Source organism: Hylobates moloch, unplaced genomic scaffold, assembly GCF_009828535.3.
Source record: "Hylobates moloch isolate HMO894 unplaced genomic scaffold, HMol_V3 SCAFFOLD_1, whole genome shotgun sequence".
Classification (NCBI taxonomy): Eukaryota; Metazoa; Chordata; class Mammalia; order Primates; family Hylobatidae; genus Hylobates; species Hylobates moloch.
The window spans coordinates 212,352,280-212,370,341 of record NW_026652276.1 but is presented as its reverse complement, the minus strand read 5'-3'; the positions used below and the strand labels follow the sequence as shown (position 1 = coordinate 212,370,341).

The 18,062-nt window shown below is 35.9% G+C and overlaps 1 protein-coding gene across 7 annotated transcripts in view; it reads right to left on the bottom strand.

Annotated features, from left to right (window-relative positions):
• Positions 1-18,062, bottom strand: part of MKLN1 (muskelin 1) — a 417,262-nt gene that overhangs the window by 47,871 nt on the left and 351,329 nt on the right. For all 7 annotated transcript variants that reach the window (XM_032761758.2, XM_032761762.2, XM_032761757.2 and 4 more), the window contains 3 exons: positions 16,770-16,982; positions 11,084-11,305; positions 6,892-7,021 (listed from right to left, as the gene is read on the bottom strand). In XM_032761758.2, the coding sequence (XP_032617649.1) occupies positions 6,892-7,021; positions 11,084-11,305; positions 16,770-16,982 (565 nt within the window). The remainder of the gene's footprint in view (positions 1-6,891; positions 7,022-11,083; positions 11,306-16,769; positions 16,983-18,062) is intronic.

The following is an 18,062-nucleotide window of genomic DNA, read 5'->3' as shown; positions in this document are numbered from 1 at the left end:
AACCACTTGGAAAATGTACACCTAGACAAAGAAGTGGCATTTTAAAAACTTAGATCAAGACACTGATATTAAACCTTTGAATAATCTCCTATTTTATTCAGAAAAAAAATCCAAACTCCTTGCATTTGTAACAAGGCACTAAATACTCCAACTCTTATCTCTGTACCTCTAACCTAGTTTCATACCAACTTTCCCGATCCTCAATACGTACCAGTCCCACTATTTCCAAACACCCCAGGATCCTTCTTGCTTTGGGAACTCTGTACTTGTTCTTCTCTCAGTTCTTCACATGGTTCTTCCTAATTCTCTACTTTTCATCTTAAATCTTAAAGATTACCTCCTCAAAGATGGTTTCCCAACCTACTCTGTCTAAATGAGACTTCCCTTGTTATTCATTATCACAGCATCCAGTGTGTTTTATTCACAGTACTTAGAACACAACTGCAGGTCTCTCTCCACTAGAATGTGAGTCCTCTAAGGAAAAGGATCTTATCCTCCAGGTCCAAAGATGAATCCCAAGTGCCTAAAATAATATTGGGCCTATAGAAGACAATGAACTAAGTGGGGAGGGAAGGAGGAAGGGAGAGGGACAAACTTAGATGCTAGTAGATGGTCAACAAATATTATTAATGAATTTATTTGCATTGTGGGAAAATTCAATTATGTAAACCAATTACACACTGAACATACACAGTAAAAAACGGTGATTCTGATTTTAGAAAAATTGAATATAGCAGTAATTAAAGAATGAATCCGTTTGTCTTTTCTAATAATATCTCCAGTTCACATTAATAAAACCACAATGGGAAAAAAATCCACAATTTAATGTAAATTTTAAAATAGAATATAAACTTGTATCAACTTTTATACAATAAATAAGTCTTAAAAAGACTAGACAGAAATATATCAAAATTTTAACAAGTTATCTCTGGACAGTTTGATATATTTTCTTTTTTGCATCTTCTTTATTTTTCAAATTCTCTACAATGAGCATATTTTTACTTTTATGACCACAACAAAATTGGATAAAAAGAATAATTGCCACACTTCTCTAAAGCTAGCCATAACCATGATTGAAGAATAATTGTCGATACTGTATATTATTACATAATTTTAACTCATTAAAAAATTGTTTTGAATGACAGTCATTAAAGCCTACTTGTCATGGTGGATTTTTATTTTACTAGTTCTCTGTTACTATCACTCTTTGCCACTTTTTTTTTTTTTTGAGACGGAGTCTCCCTCTGTCGCCCAGGCTGGAGTGCAGTGGCGTCATATCGGCTCACTGCAAGCTCCACCTCCCAGGTTCACGCCATTCTCCTGCCTCAGCCTCCCGAGTAGCTGGGACTACAGGTGCCCACCACCATGCCTGGCTAATTTTTTTGTATTTTTAGTATAGATGGGGTTTCACCATGTTAGCCAGGATGGTCTCGATCTCCTGACCTCGTGATCCCCCTGTCTTGGCCTCCCAAAGTGCTGGGATTATAGGCGTAAGCCACCTCGCCTGGCCGCCACTTTTTTCTTTTAATATTGGGCAGTAGTTTAGCATGGCAGAAACACCTTCCTTGCACTCAAACTTCTAAATCCCAGCTCTATCATTATCTAGTTGCGTAACTGTTTTCATCTTGTATATTAGAATAACACTACCAATTAAAGATATTCTGGTATATGGTAGGGTCTAAATAAAGAGTAGTAATTATTATCCATTGGAATCTATTACCTACTAGCTAGATTATAAGCACTTTGAGAAACTGCGTTTGCCTTGTTCCACTGTGCCTGTAGTCTAGCACTGAGTCAGCATGTCATAATTTTCAACATATTGTCATATCAATTACCATCTTCACTACCTTTTTCAGGGAGAGCCATGTTAGGATTGTAGAAGGAGTATTACCTCTCTCCTGCTATTTTATTTTTATTTTATAGAGATGAGGGCTAACTATGCTGCCCAGGCTAGTCTCAAACTCCTGGGCTCAAGCAGTCCTCTCACCTTAGCCTCCCAAAGTGCTGGAATTAAAGACGTGAGCCACCGCACCTGGCCCTCCTAGTTATTTTAATGGTAAGTTAGAATAACTCTTAAAAGCCAAAAAAAAGTCAAATATTAAATCATATAGCTCTACACTCTCCTATGGTAACAGTAAATAAATGAGTAAATAAGACAATTTTAGATAGGGTAAATAATGTTATTACCTATTTAGGTCCGTATTTCTAAATCACATGCTAAGCTGCTATTTTAGACATTACCTACTGATTTCCTGTTGTAATAGACGAAGATGTTTACTACACTTACACTATCTTCCCACTATATTTCATCCCAATTTTTGGTTAAACTGACTGTAGTTCTGCATTTTGATTAGGGAAATGCTGCTCACCGTAAAGCCAAGAAATTTACTGTGATAGTGTCTTCTTTTTTATAAAAAGTTTCGCTTTTCCTGTTGTGTCCCTATCCTTTGTTTTTTACATTAGATGCTATTTATACTCATCAACAGATTTTTCTTCCAAATACCTAACATATCTATTGAGTCTACTTTTATCTGGAAACCTCCTTTTTGTAGAGACAGGGTCTTGCTTTGTTGCTCAGGCTGGTCCTAAACTCCTAGATTCAAGCAATCCTCCCATGTCAGTCTCTGGACTAGCTGGAATTACAGGCACATATGACTGTGCCTTCCCTATCTTTTGTTCTTTTGTTTGTTTCAAAACAAGTTTTTCGATGTGCTGCTGGATTCGGTTTGCCAGTATTTTATTGAAGATTTTTGCATCAATGTTCATCAAGGATATTGGTCTGAAATTCTCTTTTTTGGTTATGTCTCTACCAGGCTTTGGTATCAGGACGATGCTGGCTTCATAAAATGTGTTAGGGAGGATTCCCTCTTTTTCTATCGATTGGAATAGTTTCAGAAGGAATGGTACCAGTTCCTCCTTGTACCTCTGGTAGAATTCGGCTGTGAATCCATCAGGTCCTGGACTCTTTTTGGTTGGTAAGCTATTGATTCTTGCCACAATTTCAGAGCCTGTTATTGGTCTATTCAGAGATTCAACTTCTTCCTGGTTTAGTCTTGGGAGGGTGTATTTGTCGAGGAATTTATCCATTTCTTCTAGATTTTCTAGTTTATTTGCATAGAGGTGTTTGTAGTATTCTCTGATGGTAGATTGTATTTCTGTGGGATCGGTGGTGATATCCCCTTTTTCATTTTTTATTGCATCTATTTGATTCTTCTCTCTTTTCTTATTAGTCTTGCTAGTGGTCTATCAATTTTGTTGATCTTTTCAAAAAACCAGCTCCTGGATTCATTAATTTTTTGAAGGGTTTTTTATGTCTCTATGTCCTTCAGTTCTGCTCTGATTTTAGTTATTTCTAGCCTTCTGTTAGCTTTTGAATGTGTTTGCTCTTGCTTTTCTAGTTCTTTTAATTGTGAAGTTAGGGTCTCAATTTTGGATCTTTCCTGCTTTCTCTTGTGGGCATTTACTGCTACAAATTTCCCTCTACACACTGCTTTGAATGTGTCCCAGAGATTCTGGTATGTTGTGTCTTTGTTCTCGTTGGTTTCAAAGAACATCTTTATTTCTGCCTTCATTTCATTATGTACCCAATAGTCATTCAGGAGCAGGTTGTTCAGTTTCCATGTAGTTGAGCGGTTTTGAGTGAGTTTCTTAATCCTGAGTTCTAGTTTGATTGCACTGTGGTCTGATCAAGTGGGCTTCATCCCTAGGATGCAAGGCTGGTTCAACATACGCAAATCAATAAATGTAATCCAGCATATAAACAGAACCGAAGACAAAAACCACATGATTATCTCAATAGATGCAGAAAAGGCCTTTGACAAAATTCAACAATGCTTCATGCTAAAAACTCTCAGTAAATTAGGTATTGATGGGACGTATCTCAAAATAATAAGAGCTATCTACGACAAACCCACAGCCAATATCATACTGAATGGGCAAAAACTGGAAGCATTCCCTTTGAAAACTGGCACAAGACAGGGATGCCCTCTCTCACCACTCCTATTCAACATAGTGCTGGAAGTTCTGGCCAGAGCAATCAGGCAGGAGAAGGAAATAAAGGATATTCAATTAGGAAAAGAGGAAGTCAAATTGTCCCTGTTTGCAGATGACATGATTGTATATCTAGAAAACCCCACTGTCTCAGCCCAAAATCTCCTGAAGCTGATTAGCAACTTCAGCAAAGTCTCAGGATACAAAATCAATGTACAAAAATCACAAGCATTCTTGTACACCAATCACAGACAAACAGAGAGCCAAATCATGAGTGAACTCCCATTCACAATTGCTTCAAAGAGAATAAAATACCTAGGAATCCAACTTACAAGGGATGTGAAGGACCTCTTCAAGGAGAACTACAAACCACTGCTCAATGAAATCAAAGAGGATACAAACAAATGGAAGAACATTCCATGCTCATGGGTTGGAAGAATCAATATCGTGAAAATGGCCATACTGCCCAAGGTAATTTATAGATTCAATGCCATCCCCATCAAGCTACCAATGACTTTCTTCACAGAATTGGAAAAAACTACTTTAAAGTTCATATGGAACCAAAAAAGAGCCCGCATCGCCAAGTCAATCCTAAGCCAAAAGAACAAAGCTGGAGGCATCATGCTACCTGACTTCAAACTATACTACAAGGCTACAGTAACCAAAACAGCATGGTACTGGTATCACAACAGAGACATAGATCAATGGAACAGAACAGAGTCCTCAGAAATGATGCCGCATATCTACAACTATCTGATCTTTGACAAACCTGACAAAAACAAGAAATGGGGAAAGGATTCCCTATTTAATAAATGGTGCTGGGAAAACTGGCTAGCCATATGTAGAAAGCTGAAACTGGATCCCTTCCTTACACCTTATACAAAAATTAATTCAAGATGGATTAAAGACTTACATGTTAGACCTAAAACCATTAAAATCCTACAAGAAAACCTAGGCAATACCATTCAGGACATAGGCGTGGGCAAGGACTTCATGTCTAAAACACCAAAAGCAATGGCAACAAAAGCCAAAATTGACAAATGGGATCTAATCAAACTAAAGAGCTTCTGCACAGCAAAAGAAACTACCATCAGAGTGAACAGGCAACCTACAGAATGGGACAAAATTTTTGCAACCTACTCATCTGACGAAGGGCTAATATCCAGAATCTACAGTGAACTCAAACAAATTTACAAGAAAAAAACAAACAACCCCATCAAAAAGTGGGTGAAGGACATGAACAGACACTTCTCAAAAGAAGACATTTATGCAGCCAAAAAACACGTGAAAAAATGCTCATCATCACTAGCCATCAGAGAAATGCAAATCAAAACCACAGTGAGATACCATCTCACACCAGTTAGAATGGCCATCATTAAAAAGTCAGGAAACAACAGGTGCTGGAGAGGATGTGGAGAAATAGGAACACTTTTACACTGTTGGTGGGACTGTAAACTAGTTCAACCATTGTGGAAGTCAGTGTGGCCATTCCTCAGGGATCTAGAACTAGAAATACCATTTGACCCAGCCATCCCATTACTGGGTATATACCCAAAGGACTACAAATCATGCTGCTATAAAGACACATGCACACGTATGTTTATTGCGGCACTATTCACAATAGCGAAGAATTGGAACCAACCCAAATGTCCAACAACGATAGACTGGATTAAGAAAATGTGGCACATATACACCATGGAATACCATGCAGCCATAAAAAATGATGAGTTCATATCCTTTGTAGGGACATGGATGAAACTGGAAAACATCATTCTTAGTAAACTGTCGCAAGGACAAAAAACCAAACACCACATGTTCTCACTCATGGGTGGGAATTGAACAATGAGAACTCATGGACACAGGAAGGGGAACATCACACTCCGGGGACTGTTGTGGAGTGGGGAGAGGGGGAGGGACAGCATTAGGAGATATACTTAATGCTAAATGACGAGTTAATGGGTGCAGCAAAACAACATGGCACATGGATACATATGTAACAAACCTGCACATTGTGCACATGTACCCTAAAACCTAAAGTATAATAATAATAAAAAAAAAACAAGTTTTTCTTCTTAAATGTGAACAAATATTTTAATTAAAAAATATTTTTGTTTTAGAGGAAGCTTGTATTAATCAATAAAACATCCAGAAACAATGTCTGTGAAACAGGTGCTTTTATCCACATTTGGCAAAAGAGTCAGTAATAAAAATACCAATTTATAAGCAACAGCTAAAAAGAAAAGCAAGCTGATCTAATTTCTCACCCTATTGTTCAAATTAGCATTTTAAACCATTGCACCTTAATCAAAGCCACTCTTTTACCTACAATAATCATAGGCAAAGCAACTACTATGTAGGGTAACTATAAATGATCAAAACAGGACACTTTTGAAAATGAATGGAGCACTATTAATAATTATGCCAGGGCAATATGCATAATCTAAGCAAACCAGCCATTCCATTACTAATAACCTCCTAGATGCTGAGCTTTTAAACTTACAAGGTGTTATCAATCCCATGAAGTTCCCCCCTTAAGACACACATCCTACTATGCTAGTGCCTAATATAAAGATCACTACAGTGAAAATAGAAGATGAAAAAAATTAGCAAACACAAATAAAAAGTTTTTAAGGTATTGATTCTTGCAACACCCCCCCAACAAGCACACACACAATTCATTTAGCAATTCACATATTTTCTGCTTGAAGGAAATAATAATTCACATGTTTAAAAATAGATAGAATTGAATAAGCTGGTAGAATTTTCTTTCTCTTACTTGGAATTACTCAATTAAAGAAATAAAGAAAGGGTGAAAAATGATTAGAAAGAAAAGAGAATGAACTGCAGTTTTCTACCTAAAGTAGTTAAGACATGAGAGAAGAAATCACTCAATGCCCTTACCCATCCCAGAGTCTTTCTTGGTGCCATCTGATATTATGTCTACATGATCAGAGTCCACATCATAACTAAAGAAATCATTCAAATAGGTCTTTGATCGCTGGCCACCAAATACATATAAGCAACGATTTTTCTGAAAAAGAAGAAAAAAAAGAAGAAAGGAGTAACTTGTCACTTCCATGAAGAACTCAGAATGATCCTTTAAAAACTTAAACCTCTACAAAAGTAATTTTATAACAGATCCCAGTGGAGTACTATGCTGGAATAAAAGGGAAAGAGGAAGCTCTCTACATATTGCTAAAAGGTGATCTCTAGGACATCCTGTTAAAGAAGAAAAGCAAGGTGCAGAATGATATATACAGGTTCCTTCTTCCTTTGTGTAGGAATGGAGAAGAAGGAATATCTGTGTATGAGACAAAAAGAGAGGGAGAGAGGGAAAGAGAAAGTGAGAGAGGGGAAAAGCGAGAGAGCATGCAAGCGAGAGCGAGAGTAGAGATTGCTTCTATTTTTGAAAAACAAAGGAAGGATAAACCAAAACCTAATAAAAGACAGTTACCTATAGTGGCAGGAACAGAGCAGGAAGACCTCTCCAAAAATACCTTAACATATGGTTTTGACTTTAGAACCATGTATATGCTTTTATTTAATTAGAAGACAAAATTAACTAAAAAAAAAAAAAAAATCCAACAACAAATAAACCTATCTGTATATAAAGATATACTCAGACAGAGAAATAGTATTTCTAGTGATTTTAATACATACTTTTTGACTACCCATCCCTAGAAGTCTAAATCCTAAACAGAAAAATAATCAGAAACCAACATTAAATAGCACTCAGTGATTCTGTTGTTAGTTTTTTTACTGTGAAAGCTATTATAGACAGACAAAGCAAGTAATATTATGAAGTAGGATTTTAACCTTAAAAGACACAAAAATAGGCCAGGCGTGGTGGCTCAGACCTGTAGTCCTAGCATTTGGGCAGGCCAAGGTGGGAGGATTGCTTGAGACCAGCCTGGGCAACACAGCAAGGCCCTGTCTCCTCCTCCTCTTCTTCTGCTACTACTACTACTACTACTACTACTACTACTACTACTACTACTACTACTACTACTACTACTACTGTACTACTATACCACTACTATTACTACTACTACTACTATACTACTTTACTATACTACTACCACTACTACTACTACTACTACTACTGCTGCTGCTGCTCAAAACCCAGGTGTGGTGACCTGTAGTTTTAGCTACTTGGGATGCTAAGGTGAGAGGATCATTTGAGCCCTGACATTCAAGGCTGTAGTGAGCTATGATCTGCACTCCAGTCGGGGTGGCAGAGCAAGACCCTATCTCTAAAAAAAGAAAAGATATAAAGTTACAAAACAGAAGACATGAAGATAAAAAATATTTTATTTGAGTCAGACATATCAGTATGAACTCATGACTTAATTTTTCTCTTACAAAAAAAGATACATAAATATGTTGTGGAGGGGGGGTGCTCCTACTAGCCAAAGAGAAAAATTTGAGCATCAAGAAAGTGGCCAGGTACAGTGGCTCATGCCTGTAATACCAACACTTTAGGAGGCAGAGGCAGGTGGATCACCTGAGGTCAGGAGTTCGAGACCAGCCTGGCCAACATGATGAAACCCTGTCTTTACTAAATACAAAAAATTAGCCGAGCGTGGTGGTGCATGCCTGTAATCCCAGCTACCTGGGAGGCTGAAGCAGGAGAATCGCTTGAAATCGGGAGGCAGAGGTTGCAGTGAGCCAAGATTGCACCATTGCACTCCAGCCTGGGCAACAAAAGCAAAACTCCGTCTCAAAATAAAAGAAGAAGAATGACAGCATTGAATATAAATACATCAGATTTGTAAAATACTTCATAATAAAATTTTTGTACACATATCATTGCTTAACTTTGGAGCCTCAAAGTTAACTCATTAATATGAAAATCAATAAAGAAAAACAATGAAACATTTATACTGCCTATTCAGTATGCTTTACATTTCAGGGTAACCAAAAAGTTAATGAGAGGAATTTTTTTTTTTTTTCCCTGTAATAGGAGAATCACACACTTAACAAATGCGGAGGAAATGACGTCATTAGAAAAATCACCATCTTATACATCCTAACGAAATTTAGGTAATGAATGGCTACAAAAACCATTAGGTAAAAGTTTGAAAGAAAACTTTATAACTGATCAGTCAGGCTAATAACACCCAAACCTATTAACATCATTAAAAGTATGACAACCAGTTATTAAATGCCTCTTTATATTTTGCAGTCAGAGTGTCTGTGAAGTATTCTTGCACATTCTCCCTGGCCCCCCCAAAAAGATAGTTAATCTAAAATCAAGCCTCTGAGTGCAATGACCAGTTTATAGGAAATATGAAAGAGGAACACATTAAATGACACTACGAAGAAAAAATCAAAATCAAAACTGGAAATGTGGGAGATTCTAGAGCACAAATGTCTCACTTAGTGTGTTCTGTGTAGGGGGGAACAGGGAATAGGAGGAAAGAGTACTATTACAATTTTTTAAAAAATGTAAGAGACCTGACAACCAAATGCAAAATACCCTTTTTTGAATCTTGACTTAAACAAAACAACTAAGTAAAGGTATTTTTCAGGATATTAGAAAAAAAGAACACAGAATATTAAATGATATTAAAGAACTGCTTTTATTTTGGTTGATAATGATATTGCAATTATGTTTCCTTTTTCTTTTTTTTTTTTTAAGAGATAGTATTGCTGTATTGCGCAGGCTGGAGCACAGTGGCTATCACAGGCGCGATCCCACTATCGATCAGCATGGGAGTTTTGACCTAGTCTGTTTCTGACCTAGCCAATTCACCCCTACTTAAGCAAATTGGTGGTCCCTCGCTTATGGGAGGTAACCATACTGATGCCAAACTTAGTATGAACAACTGATCAGCACAGTGCAATGTGGCCCAGAACTGGGCTCCAGCAAATTCTCAGCCTCCTGCGTAGCTGGGACTACAGGTGTACACCAACACACCCAACCGTAATTATGTTTTTAAAAAGTCCTTATCTGTTAGAATTATACACTATAGTAGTATTTACAAGTGTAATTATACAGTATCTGGGATCTGCTTTAAAACACTACAGCACAGCCACAATAAGATGTTGTAGAAAAGGAATAATAAAAATTTTAAAAATACTCCAGCATAATAAAATTTAAGAATAAACTTAAAAATCAAAGAAACATCAAGAAAATGAAAATAAAAGTGCTGTATGAAAAATGAACAGATTATTGATAACTGTTGAAACAATGAGCACGTAAAAATGTATTGTATTATCCTTTCCACTTTGTAGAGAGAAAAATATGTTTAAAATACATGTTAAAGAACATGTTTAAAATATTTCATGACATTGTTTTAAAGCTGTGTTCACAGAAAGAACACCAAGATTTCATTAAAAAATTTGAAAAGGTTAAAATAAAGTCTGTATGTTGGTTTTGCTGATACATTATTTATTATTATTATTATTATTATTATTATTAGAGACAGAATATTGCTCTGTCACCCAGGCTGGAGTGATCTTGGCTCACTGCTGCAGCCTTTGCCTTCTGGGTTCAAGCCATTCTCCCACCTCAGCCTCCCAAGTAGCTGGGACTACAGGCACAGGTCACCACGCCAGGCTAATTTTTGTATTTTTACTAGAGATAGGGTTTTGCCATGTTGGCTAGGCTCATCTCAAACTTCTGGAATCAAGTGATCCACTGCGCCTGACCATTGCTGATACATTTAAATTCTAATTCTATAAAATCAAATCTTAAATTCTTTGTACTTAATGAAGAATAGCAGAAGGGAAAATAAGAAAAGAGTAAAAAACTGTCCTTCTAATTACTAAGAGATGTAAGTGGCAAGGCATACGAAAGGAACATAGCTACAAAATCTACATAAGCAGTGAAATTAGTCATAAGATTGCCCAGGTTGGTAGCCAGGTAATAACTATTTAGGAATTACCAGGTTGATGGGAAGAGTCTCATAATTAGCAAACAGTTCACTATTAAAGAAGGTTTGTCTTTCTCTGTCATTGCTACACTAATCATTTACTCTCCTAAGGAAAAGTTTTTATCTCTTCCTAAAGAATTAGATTTCACCATTTCTTTTCCTATCTAGATATACATGACAAAATAACATTTACGCAATGTACGGAATGTTCTTACTGAGTGGAATAGCATGCAGTGTCCTATTCGAGACTGGATGTCCTCAGGCCCAGCATTACAGGAGTCCTCTCGAAGAAGTTTCCAGGTTTGACATTGACAGTTGAAAGCAAACAAGCCACTGAATTGTGGTTCACTGGCTCTGCTGTCATCTACGCTGCCATTACAAGTCAAAATTCTACCACCAAAAGTGTAGATCATATGTTTTTCTGAGTCCATACACATCTATCAGAACAAGGCAACAGATTGAATAGTTTTAGTTTGTTCCTGTCGTATGTGCTAAAACAAAACCAACATGTACAGTTTTACATTCTCAAAAAAAACCTAAACTTTGTCCCCAATGATACTAAATACCACCCCTGATTATCATATGCAAGTTTCTAAATAATTTGTCAAGTTGCCATTTTTCTCAGTGAGAGTAAAGAGCTTTCTGCCTTCTTGAAATTGCATAATTTTTACCAAAATCAACCAATGATACATGAGGCGTTGATTTATACGTAAGAGTGAATACTTATCATATTCTGGGTGAATAGTGATCATACTCTCCTTATAAAAATTCCCTTCTTTCATTCTAGGCAAGCATCCTATTAATATTACTACCATTTACCAAGCGATCAGATATGCAAATAAGAGTGGTGAAGCTAAATTCACCTCTCTGCTTTTTATAAAACCCTTAAAATTATGTTACAAAACAGTAAAAGAAACAAGCAAAAGGACATTTACAACAATCAAGTCTCCAGACTGACTTCTACAGTGTGAAGAACTCTGCCTACTTTTAACATAGCACTATTTAATTTTCTTTGAATTAAGCTATACACTTCATGTTTAAAAGTCAAGCTTTATTCTTCCATTCTTTCAATTCAAGATTATAACTTTTCATAAAAATGTGTGAGAAAACAGCCATCTGTCACGAGACAGTAAGAATCAAATTCTGTTTCAAATAATACATAAATCAAAGTTGGGAATTAGCTGTTGAACGTTAAGTGGCATTTATATAAAGAATAAATTGTGTACACAAAACATAGATGTTTTGCTAAAAAAAACCCAACCATTTGATGTTCAATTCTCCTACCAGATTACTTCTGCTATTTATGTATTTTTTTAAATAAAAGGCTATTTTCATAATTTTTTTTTTTTTCCTAGACAGAGTTTCGCTCTTGCTGCCCAGGCTAGAGTGCAACAGCATGAGCTTGGCTCACCGCAACCTCTGCCTCCCAGGTTCAAGCTATTCTCCTGCCTCAGCCTCCCGGGCAGCTGGGATTACGAGCATATTGGCACCATGCCAGGATAATTTTGTATTTTTAGTAGAGATGGTGTTACTCCATGTTGGTCAGGCTGGTCTTGAAGTCTCAACCTCAGGTGATCCGCCTGCCTCGGCCTCCCAAAGTGCTGGGATTACAGGCATGAGCCACCGTGCCTGGCTATTTTCATGATTTTAAAGGTTGTTTTAAAAAACTGCAGTTATTATTAAAAAGAAAAGATTCTAACATCTCCTAATTTTTATCTACCACTAAAAATATCTACCTCATTAGCCATTTCCCAGGTTTCTCAAAGACTTCCATAAATTAAGATGAAAATCTATTCCCCAAGGGTGAAATCTTGGTAAATATGGCTGAAAAACAAAGATGTCTGGAAGTATTCCTATTTTTTAAATGATCATATAGTTAAAATCAGCACACTGCTGAAAACAACTCAGTTTGGCCCCATCCACTGCCTCCGTTGAGGGCTCCATTGGAGCTGGGTCACATTTCCCTTTCTGAAGTACTTCAGACTCAATCACTCCAAATATCTGGGAACTATGCTGAAAATCTTTAGGGACTCACATTAAATGAGTCTATTTCCATTTTTTATTAACTCACAGATTCATACTAATGGCCAATCTTTGTTACCAACCCCCTACCTTTCTACTTTGTATGGCTACAAAGAGAGTTTCTTTCTTTTTGAGGATATTCAAGCTTAATTTTGATGTGGTTTATTCTCATTTGTTTGCAGGGCTGAAGTATAAACATCTTTATCTTGGTAGTTCTTCCTAGCATACCAGTTTAAACCAAGAAGCCCTTTAATATTTGATTTCCACTCTTTTGATTTGTTTTGTCATTTTTACTCTCCGAAAAAATTTCTGAAAAGCTAGTAAACTTATTAAACTCAGTGTGATAATGTCTTTTCCATCAAAGACTTAAAAAAATCTTTAAAGCCAAAAGTTTAAAGACTATTAATTTATTATATCAGGGGTTAGATATTTAATTTTTAAAATCAAAATAGTGGATAACCACTTATTTTCCTGGGAAAAATTATTTTTTGAACCTGAAAATGACTTTATTTTACCCATCACAGGAATACAAGATTGGTAAGGGTTTGGCTGGGTTCAAAATAATCTCCTCCTCACAAAATTTGAAGATATTGCTATAAAGGCTTCTAAGTATCCAATGTTGCCCAGCCTACCACCTCCCTTCTACAAACCTCCAAAAATGCCTCATGACCCAGTGAGAATATCAATGAGCTGAGATCTTCAATTCTTCAACTGAAGTTTTTCCTGCTACTTCTTGGCTAGCTCACTTTCCATTTTCTAGTAATTTCCACAAGAAGTGACTACACTTGAAGGACAGTTTGGCTAGATATAAAATTCTTGGCTCACACTGTCTTTTCTTGAGTGTCTTCTAGATGTTGCTCTATTATCTCCTGGCACTGAAAGTAGATGTAGAGAAATCTGATACCAGTCTCATTTTAGTTCTCTTATAGGTGACTTGATCATTTTGTCTACTTGCTATATAAAATGATCTCTTATCTTTTATAGTCAATGTTATTGATATACGTCTTAGAGTTAAGTATTTGGGTAAACTTTTTCTGAATACAGTATGCCCATTTGATATGCGGAGTAAAATCTTTCTTCAGGAAAATGTTCTTGAATTCAATTGATAAATATTTGTTTTTTCCATTGTTTTGGCTTTCTTCTTTAAAGTCTCCAGTTATATATATATATGTTGGCTCTCCTCTGCCTACCTTCCCTGGTTAATCATTTTTACCTCTTTGTTTTATCTCATTCCTATGCTATATGATCATTACCTATTCTTCTTTACGCTCTTTGTAGATAAGTCTTCATTTCTGAAAGGGGTAATATACTGGGATATAACTTTCATTTATTGTTATTTTTCTTTTTATTGTTTTTCTTTAGAATGTCTCTCTAAAGCTTTGTTATTTATTGCTTTTTAGTTTTTCATATGTAATTGAGTTGAATTTCCCTGGATCAGATAACTTTACAGAGGATTTCTATAGAAGGTGGATGTTCTTGCTCAAGAACTCCTTCCTCTGTTGCTACTGAATTGAATGGCTCCTTCAAAATATGGCACTTCTGGTGAAGCCATACCTTCTCTAATTCTATGAATCTCATCCGGCTTACAGGGCTGATCTCAAGCTTTGAGCTCCCCAAGTTTCTTACTGGCCATTCCAAAAGGAGCCATCATTCCCAGTGTGTTTCCTTCACTTTTACAAAATAGTGCTTTCTGACACGTATCACCTCTGGATCTTTCTGGGTACTTTACACATGTTAATTCACTGATTCTTCTAGTGGCTGCTCTCCGTGCAATATGTGCCCTGTCCCTGACACTTCTCACTATGACGTACAACTGCTAGGCTCCCTTTGCTTTCCCAGGTCTCCCTATTACACTGTTGTGGGCTTCAACAAAAGTTCTGAATATTTCAGTTGTTTCTGACTAAACTTACAAGGCATTGGGAGTTGTGGGTTTACTCTAGCTCTTGGTTTTGCTGAGTGTGTGTGTGTGTGTGTGTGTGTGTGTGTGTGTGTGTGTGTGTGCGTGTTTAAATCTTTTTGCTTGATTACCATTATTCCTGGAAAACCACACAAAGCAACATCAAGGAAAGCTTGAGAACTAAACTGCCACTATGTTCTTAAGAAATCCAGATGTCTTTAAATTTTATTTTTTAAATATGTTAAAATTAAAAATGGCAAATAGCTTTTAAGCAAGTTTGTATGTATAGCTTTCTCTTATTTTTTATCAAATTTGAACGTTAAGTGTTAAATCCTAAATTGTCATGAACACCACAAGCTATTCTTGGAGTGTCATAAACACTACAAGTGTAAGTTCTAACTTACAGCTTTATTTGTATGAAATTGAATAGCAAATGCAGGAGTATACAGATTACTTGCTCACTTTTACAGGGCTAGTTGTTGGCTGAATTAGTACTGAAATCCTTGTTTCTTCACCCCCAGTGTTCTGCTGTACCATCTAACCAGTTGAAAACCATGCATTATTTAACAGCACCCAGCTTTCAAGAAACATCCTATTTTATAAAAGTCAAGAGAAACAAAGGCCACACACAAGAACTCTCTATGTGCTACTCCTAAGCTATTCTTTTTTCAACTTGTAAAAAAAAAAAAAAGACATCAGCATCTTTTGTAAAAGAAATATGTAACCATTTGGGAACAAAAGAATTAATTGTTCCCTAACAATATTATCTGCTGATGTTTTTAAAATATCAGAACCAGCCTAACTTTTCTTGGCATGCTTATTTTCCACATGAAGAACATTGAGGGTGTTAGCAGGATGTGCATAGCTTTGTGGAGCTCAGTTAAATAGAGCCAACAGAAGTTCCAAATTTAAGCTGGGGAGTATTTCGAAGAATACTGGTTTTGATTTTCTACCTACCACTTAACTTGATAGGCATAACTCACTGTTCCTCTCCTTACCATTCTCCTATAACAATTATATGTTAATAGAAATATGGCAATAGGATAGTTTAAAAGCAAATAATTAACAAAAATCTATAAAGACATGATAAATAAAGACCCTGGGTTCTAACTCCTAGATAAGATTTTAGGTCTCACCTAAGTTTTGTCATAATTCTAGCACCACCTCTCATTTCCCAAATACTAGATAATTTATATCAATACAGAGTTATAGATTTTTAAAGTCTTTTTCTCCTCAATACATCAAAAAAAACTTTGGACGTGGGTTCAGCCAGGTAAAAACTTGCTTATGGAATTCAAAATGGTTACTGTCTTTTTTGACCTACATTGAATTTGTATGGAATAAGTATTCAAAGACAGGTAACAATGATAATGACAATGATGGGGCTAATGAGAGCTACATGTATATTAATATTAAAATGGCTTACAATGAGGCTATGTTCAGTCTTCTAGTCTACAACATTACTGTATAATTTCTATTGGTGCTGAGTTTAATCTAGTATGTCAAATTCCTCTCTAGGTTTATACAATTTTGTGACTATAAACAAAACAAAATATATTTCCCTCTAACTGGAAGAAAAGCTCTAGATTTCATCTAGTTCATTATAAAGTGATTTTCCATTTCTTACAGGAATGTAGAATAAGAAATATAATTAAAAGGGTAAGTTGTTATTGTTATGATTTATGCATATGCATTATAAAACTAAATTTGTTTTTCCTAATATTGCTCCATCTGCTCTCTAAAGTTTCTATAAATCAACAATCTATGTCCTGAGATCTTCGTATTCTACCCTGCAACAAACAAGAGAAAAAAATCTAAAGAATAACTTTATACCTACTGAAACAACAATTATTATTACTGTCATAGATATTTGTCATGGAAAACACTACTAGACAACTCAGCATAACATCTAACACAAACTCTAATTGCAAGAATCACTAAGCACTGATTAATTCCATCATATATTTAACTGTGCATCAAACCTGATGATCAAACACCAATTTCGGCCCTCCATCAGCAGCAGTATCCTCACTTAGTAACAACCATGTGTTTGTATCAATGTCGTAACGATAGAAGTCACTTTTCAGAGATTTGCTGTTCCTCACAGAGGAATCCAAGTAACGCCCCAATGTGTAGATTTGCCTCCGTTGAATGTCAATGCACATTTTATGACACGATCTGGCACTAGGACCATTCTATAGAGAGAGAGAGAGAAAATAAATAAACAAATAAATAAATAAATGAAAGAGCAAAAAAAATCAAAGAATAATAGAAAAATTAAATGCCATTTTTTATTACCTTTCATTAAAAGGTTTCTCAGAAACTCACATCAAGTCAACCAACATGAGTCCAACACTAGGCTTAACTCTCTAAAGGAAAGCAAAAGCACTAAGCAGTAGGAGACATAAATCTTACCTTAGAAATGCTTAAAATCTACCAGGAAAGATGAGATGAACTACACTGCAGCTTATGGCACTCTGTTTATAACATCTGTATGGTTTCTACCATATACTGCACTGCATTTTAGTCATTACGCACAGAGTTCAATTCCCTATCACATGACAATCTAAGACATGTTTGGTCTTTATGAACATTTTTGTATTTCTCATCAGAATCTAGCACAAAAGAGGTGCTCCAAGAATATTTAGAATCAGTGAATTTCAAAATTAGAAGAAACATCAATAAAATCTCTAGTTTAATCACTTGGACACAGGGCGGGGAACATCACACACCGGGGACTGTCAGGGCGGTGGGGACCAGGGCGAGGGATAGCATTAGGAGAAATACCTAATGTAAATGATGAGTTGATGGGTGCACCAAACCAACATGGCACATGTATACTTATCTATCAAACCTGCACATTGTGCACATGTACCCTAGAACTTAGAGTATAATAAAAGAAAATTAAAAAAAATAAAATCTCTAGTTTTCTCCTTTTAAAGACGAGAAAATACAAGCCTAACAAGGAAATATAAGACCAGGATGATACCTTTAATAAGCTAGTGACAGAAACTAATAAGAATCCAAGTCTATCACTTCTTTATCCATCCTTTACATTGTAAAATTAATTTTCCTGATTGAATAGCACAGCTACAGTAAATAAATAGGGAATAATATTAAGAATCAGTATATTATCAATAAATTAATTAGCTGGTATCACTTGTATCACAGGACCCAAAAAATATTGTAGTATAGTCAAAAGGGTTCATTGGGGAAAAAGAACTTCAATTGCACAGGGTTTAATTAGTTGAAAGGGGGAAAGGAAAGGAAACTAA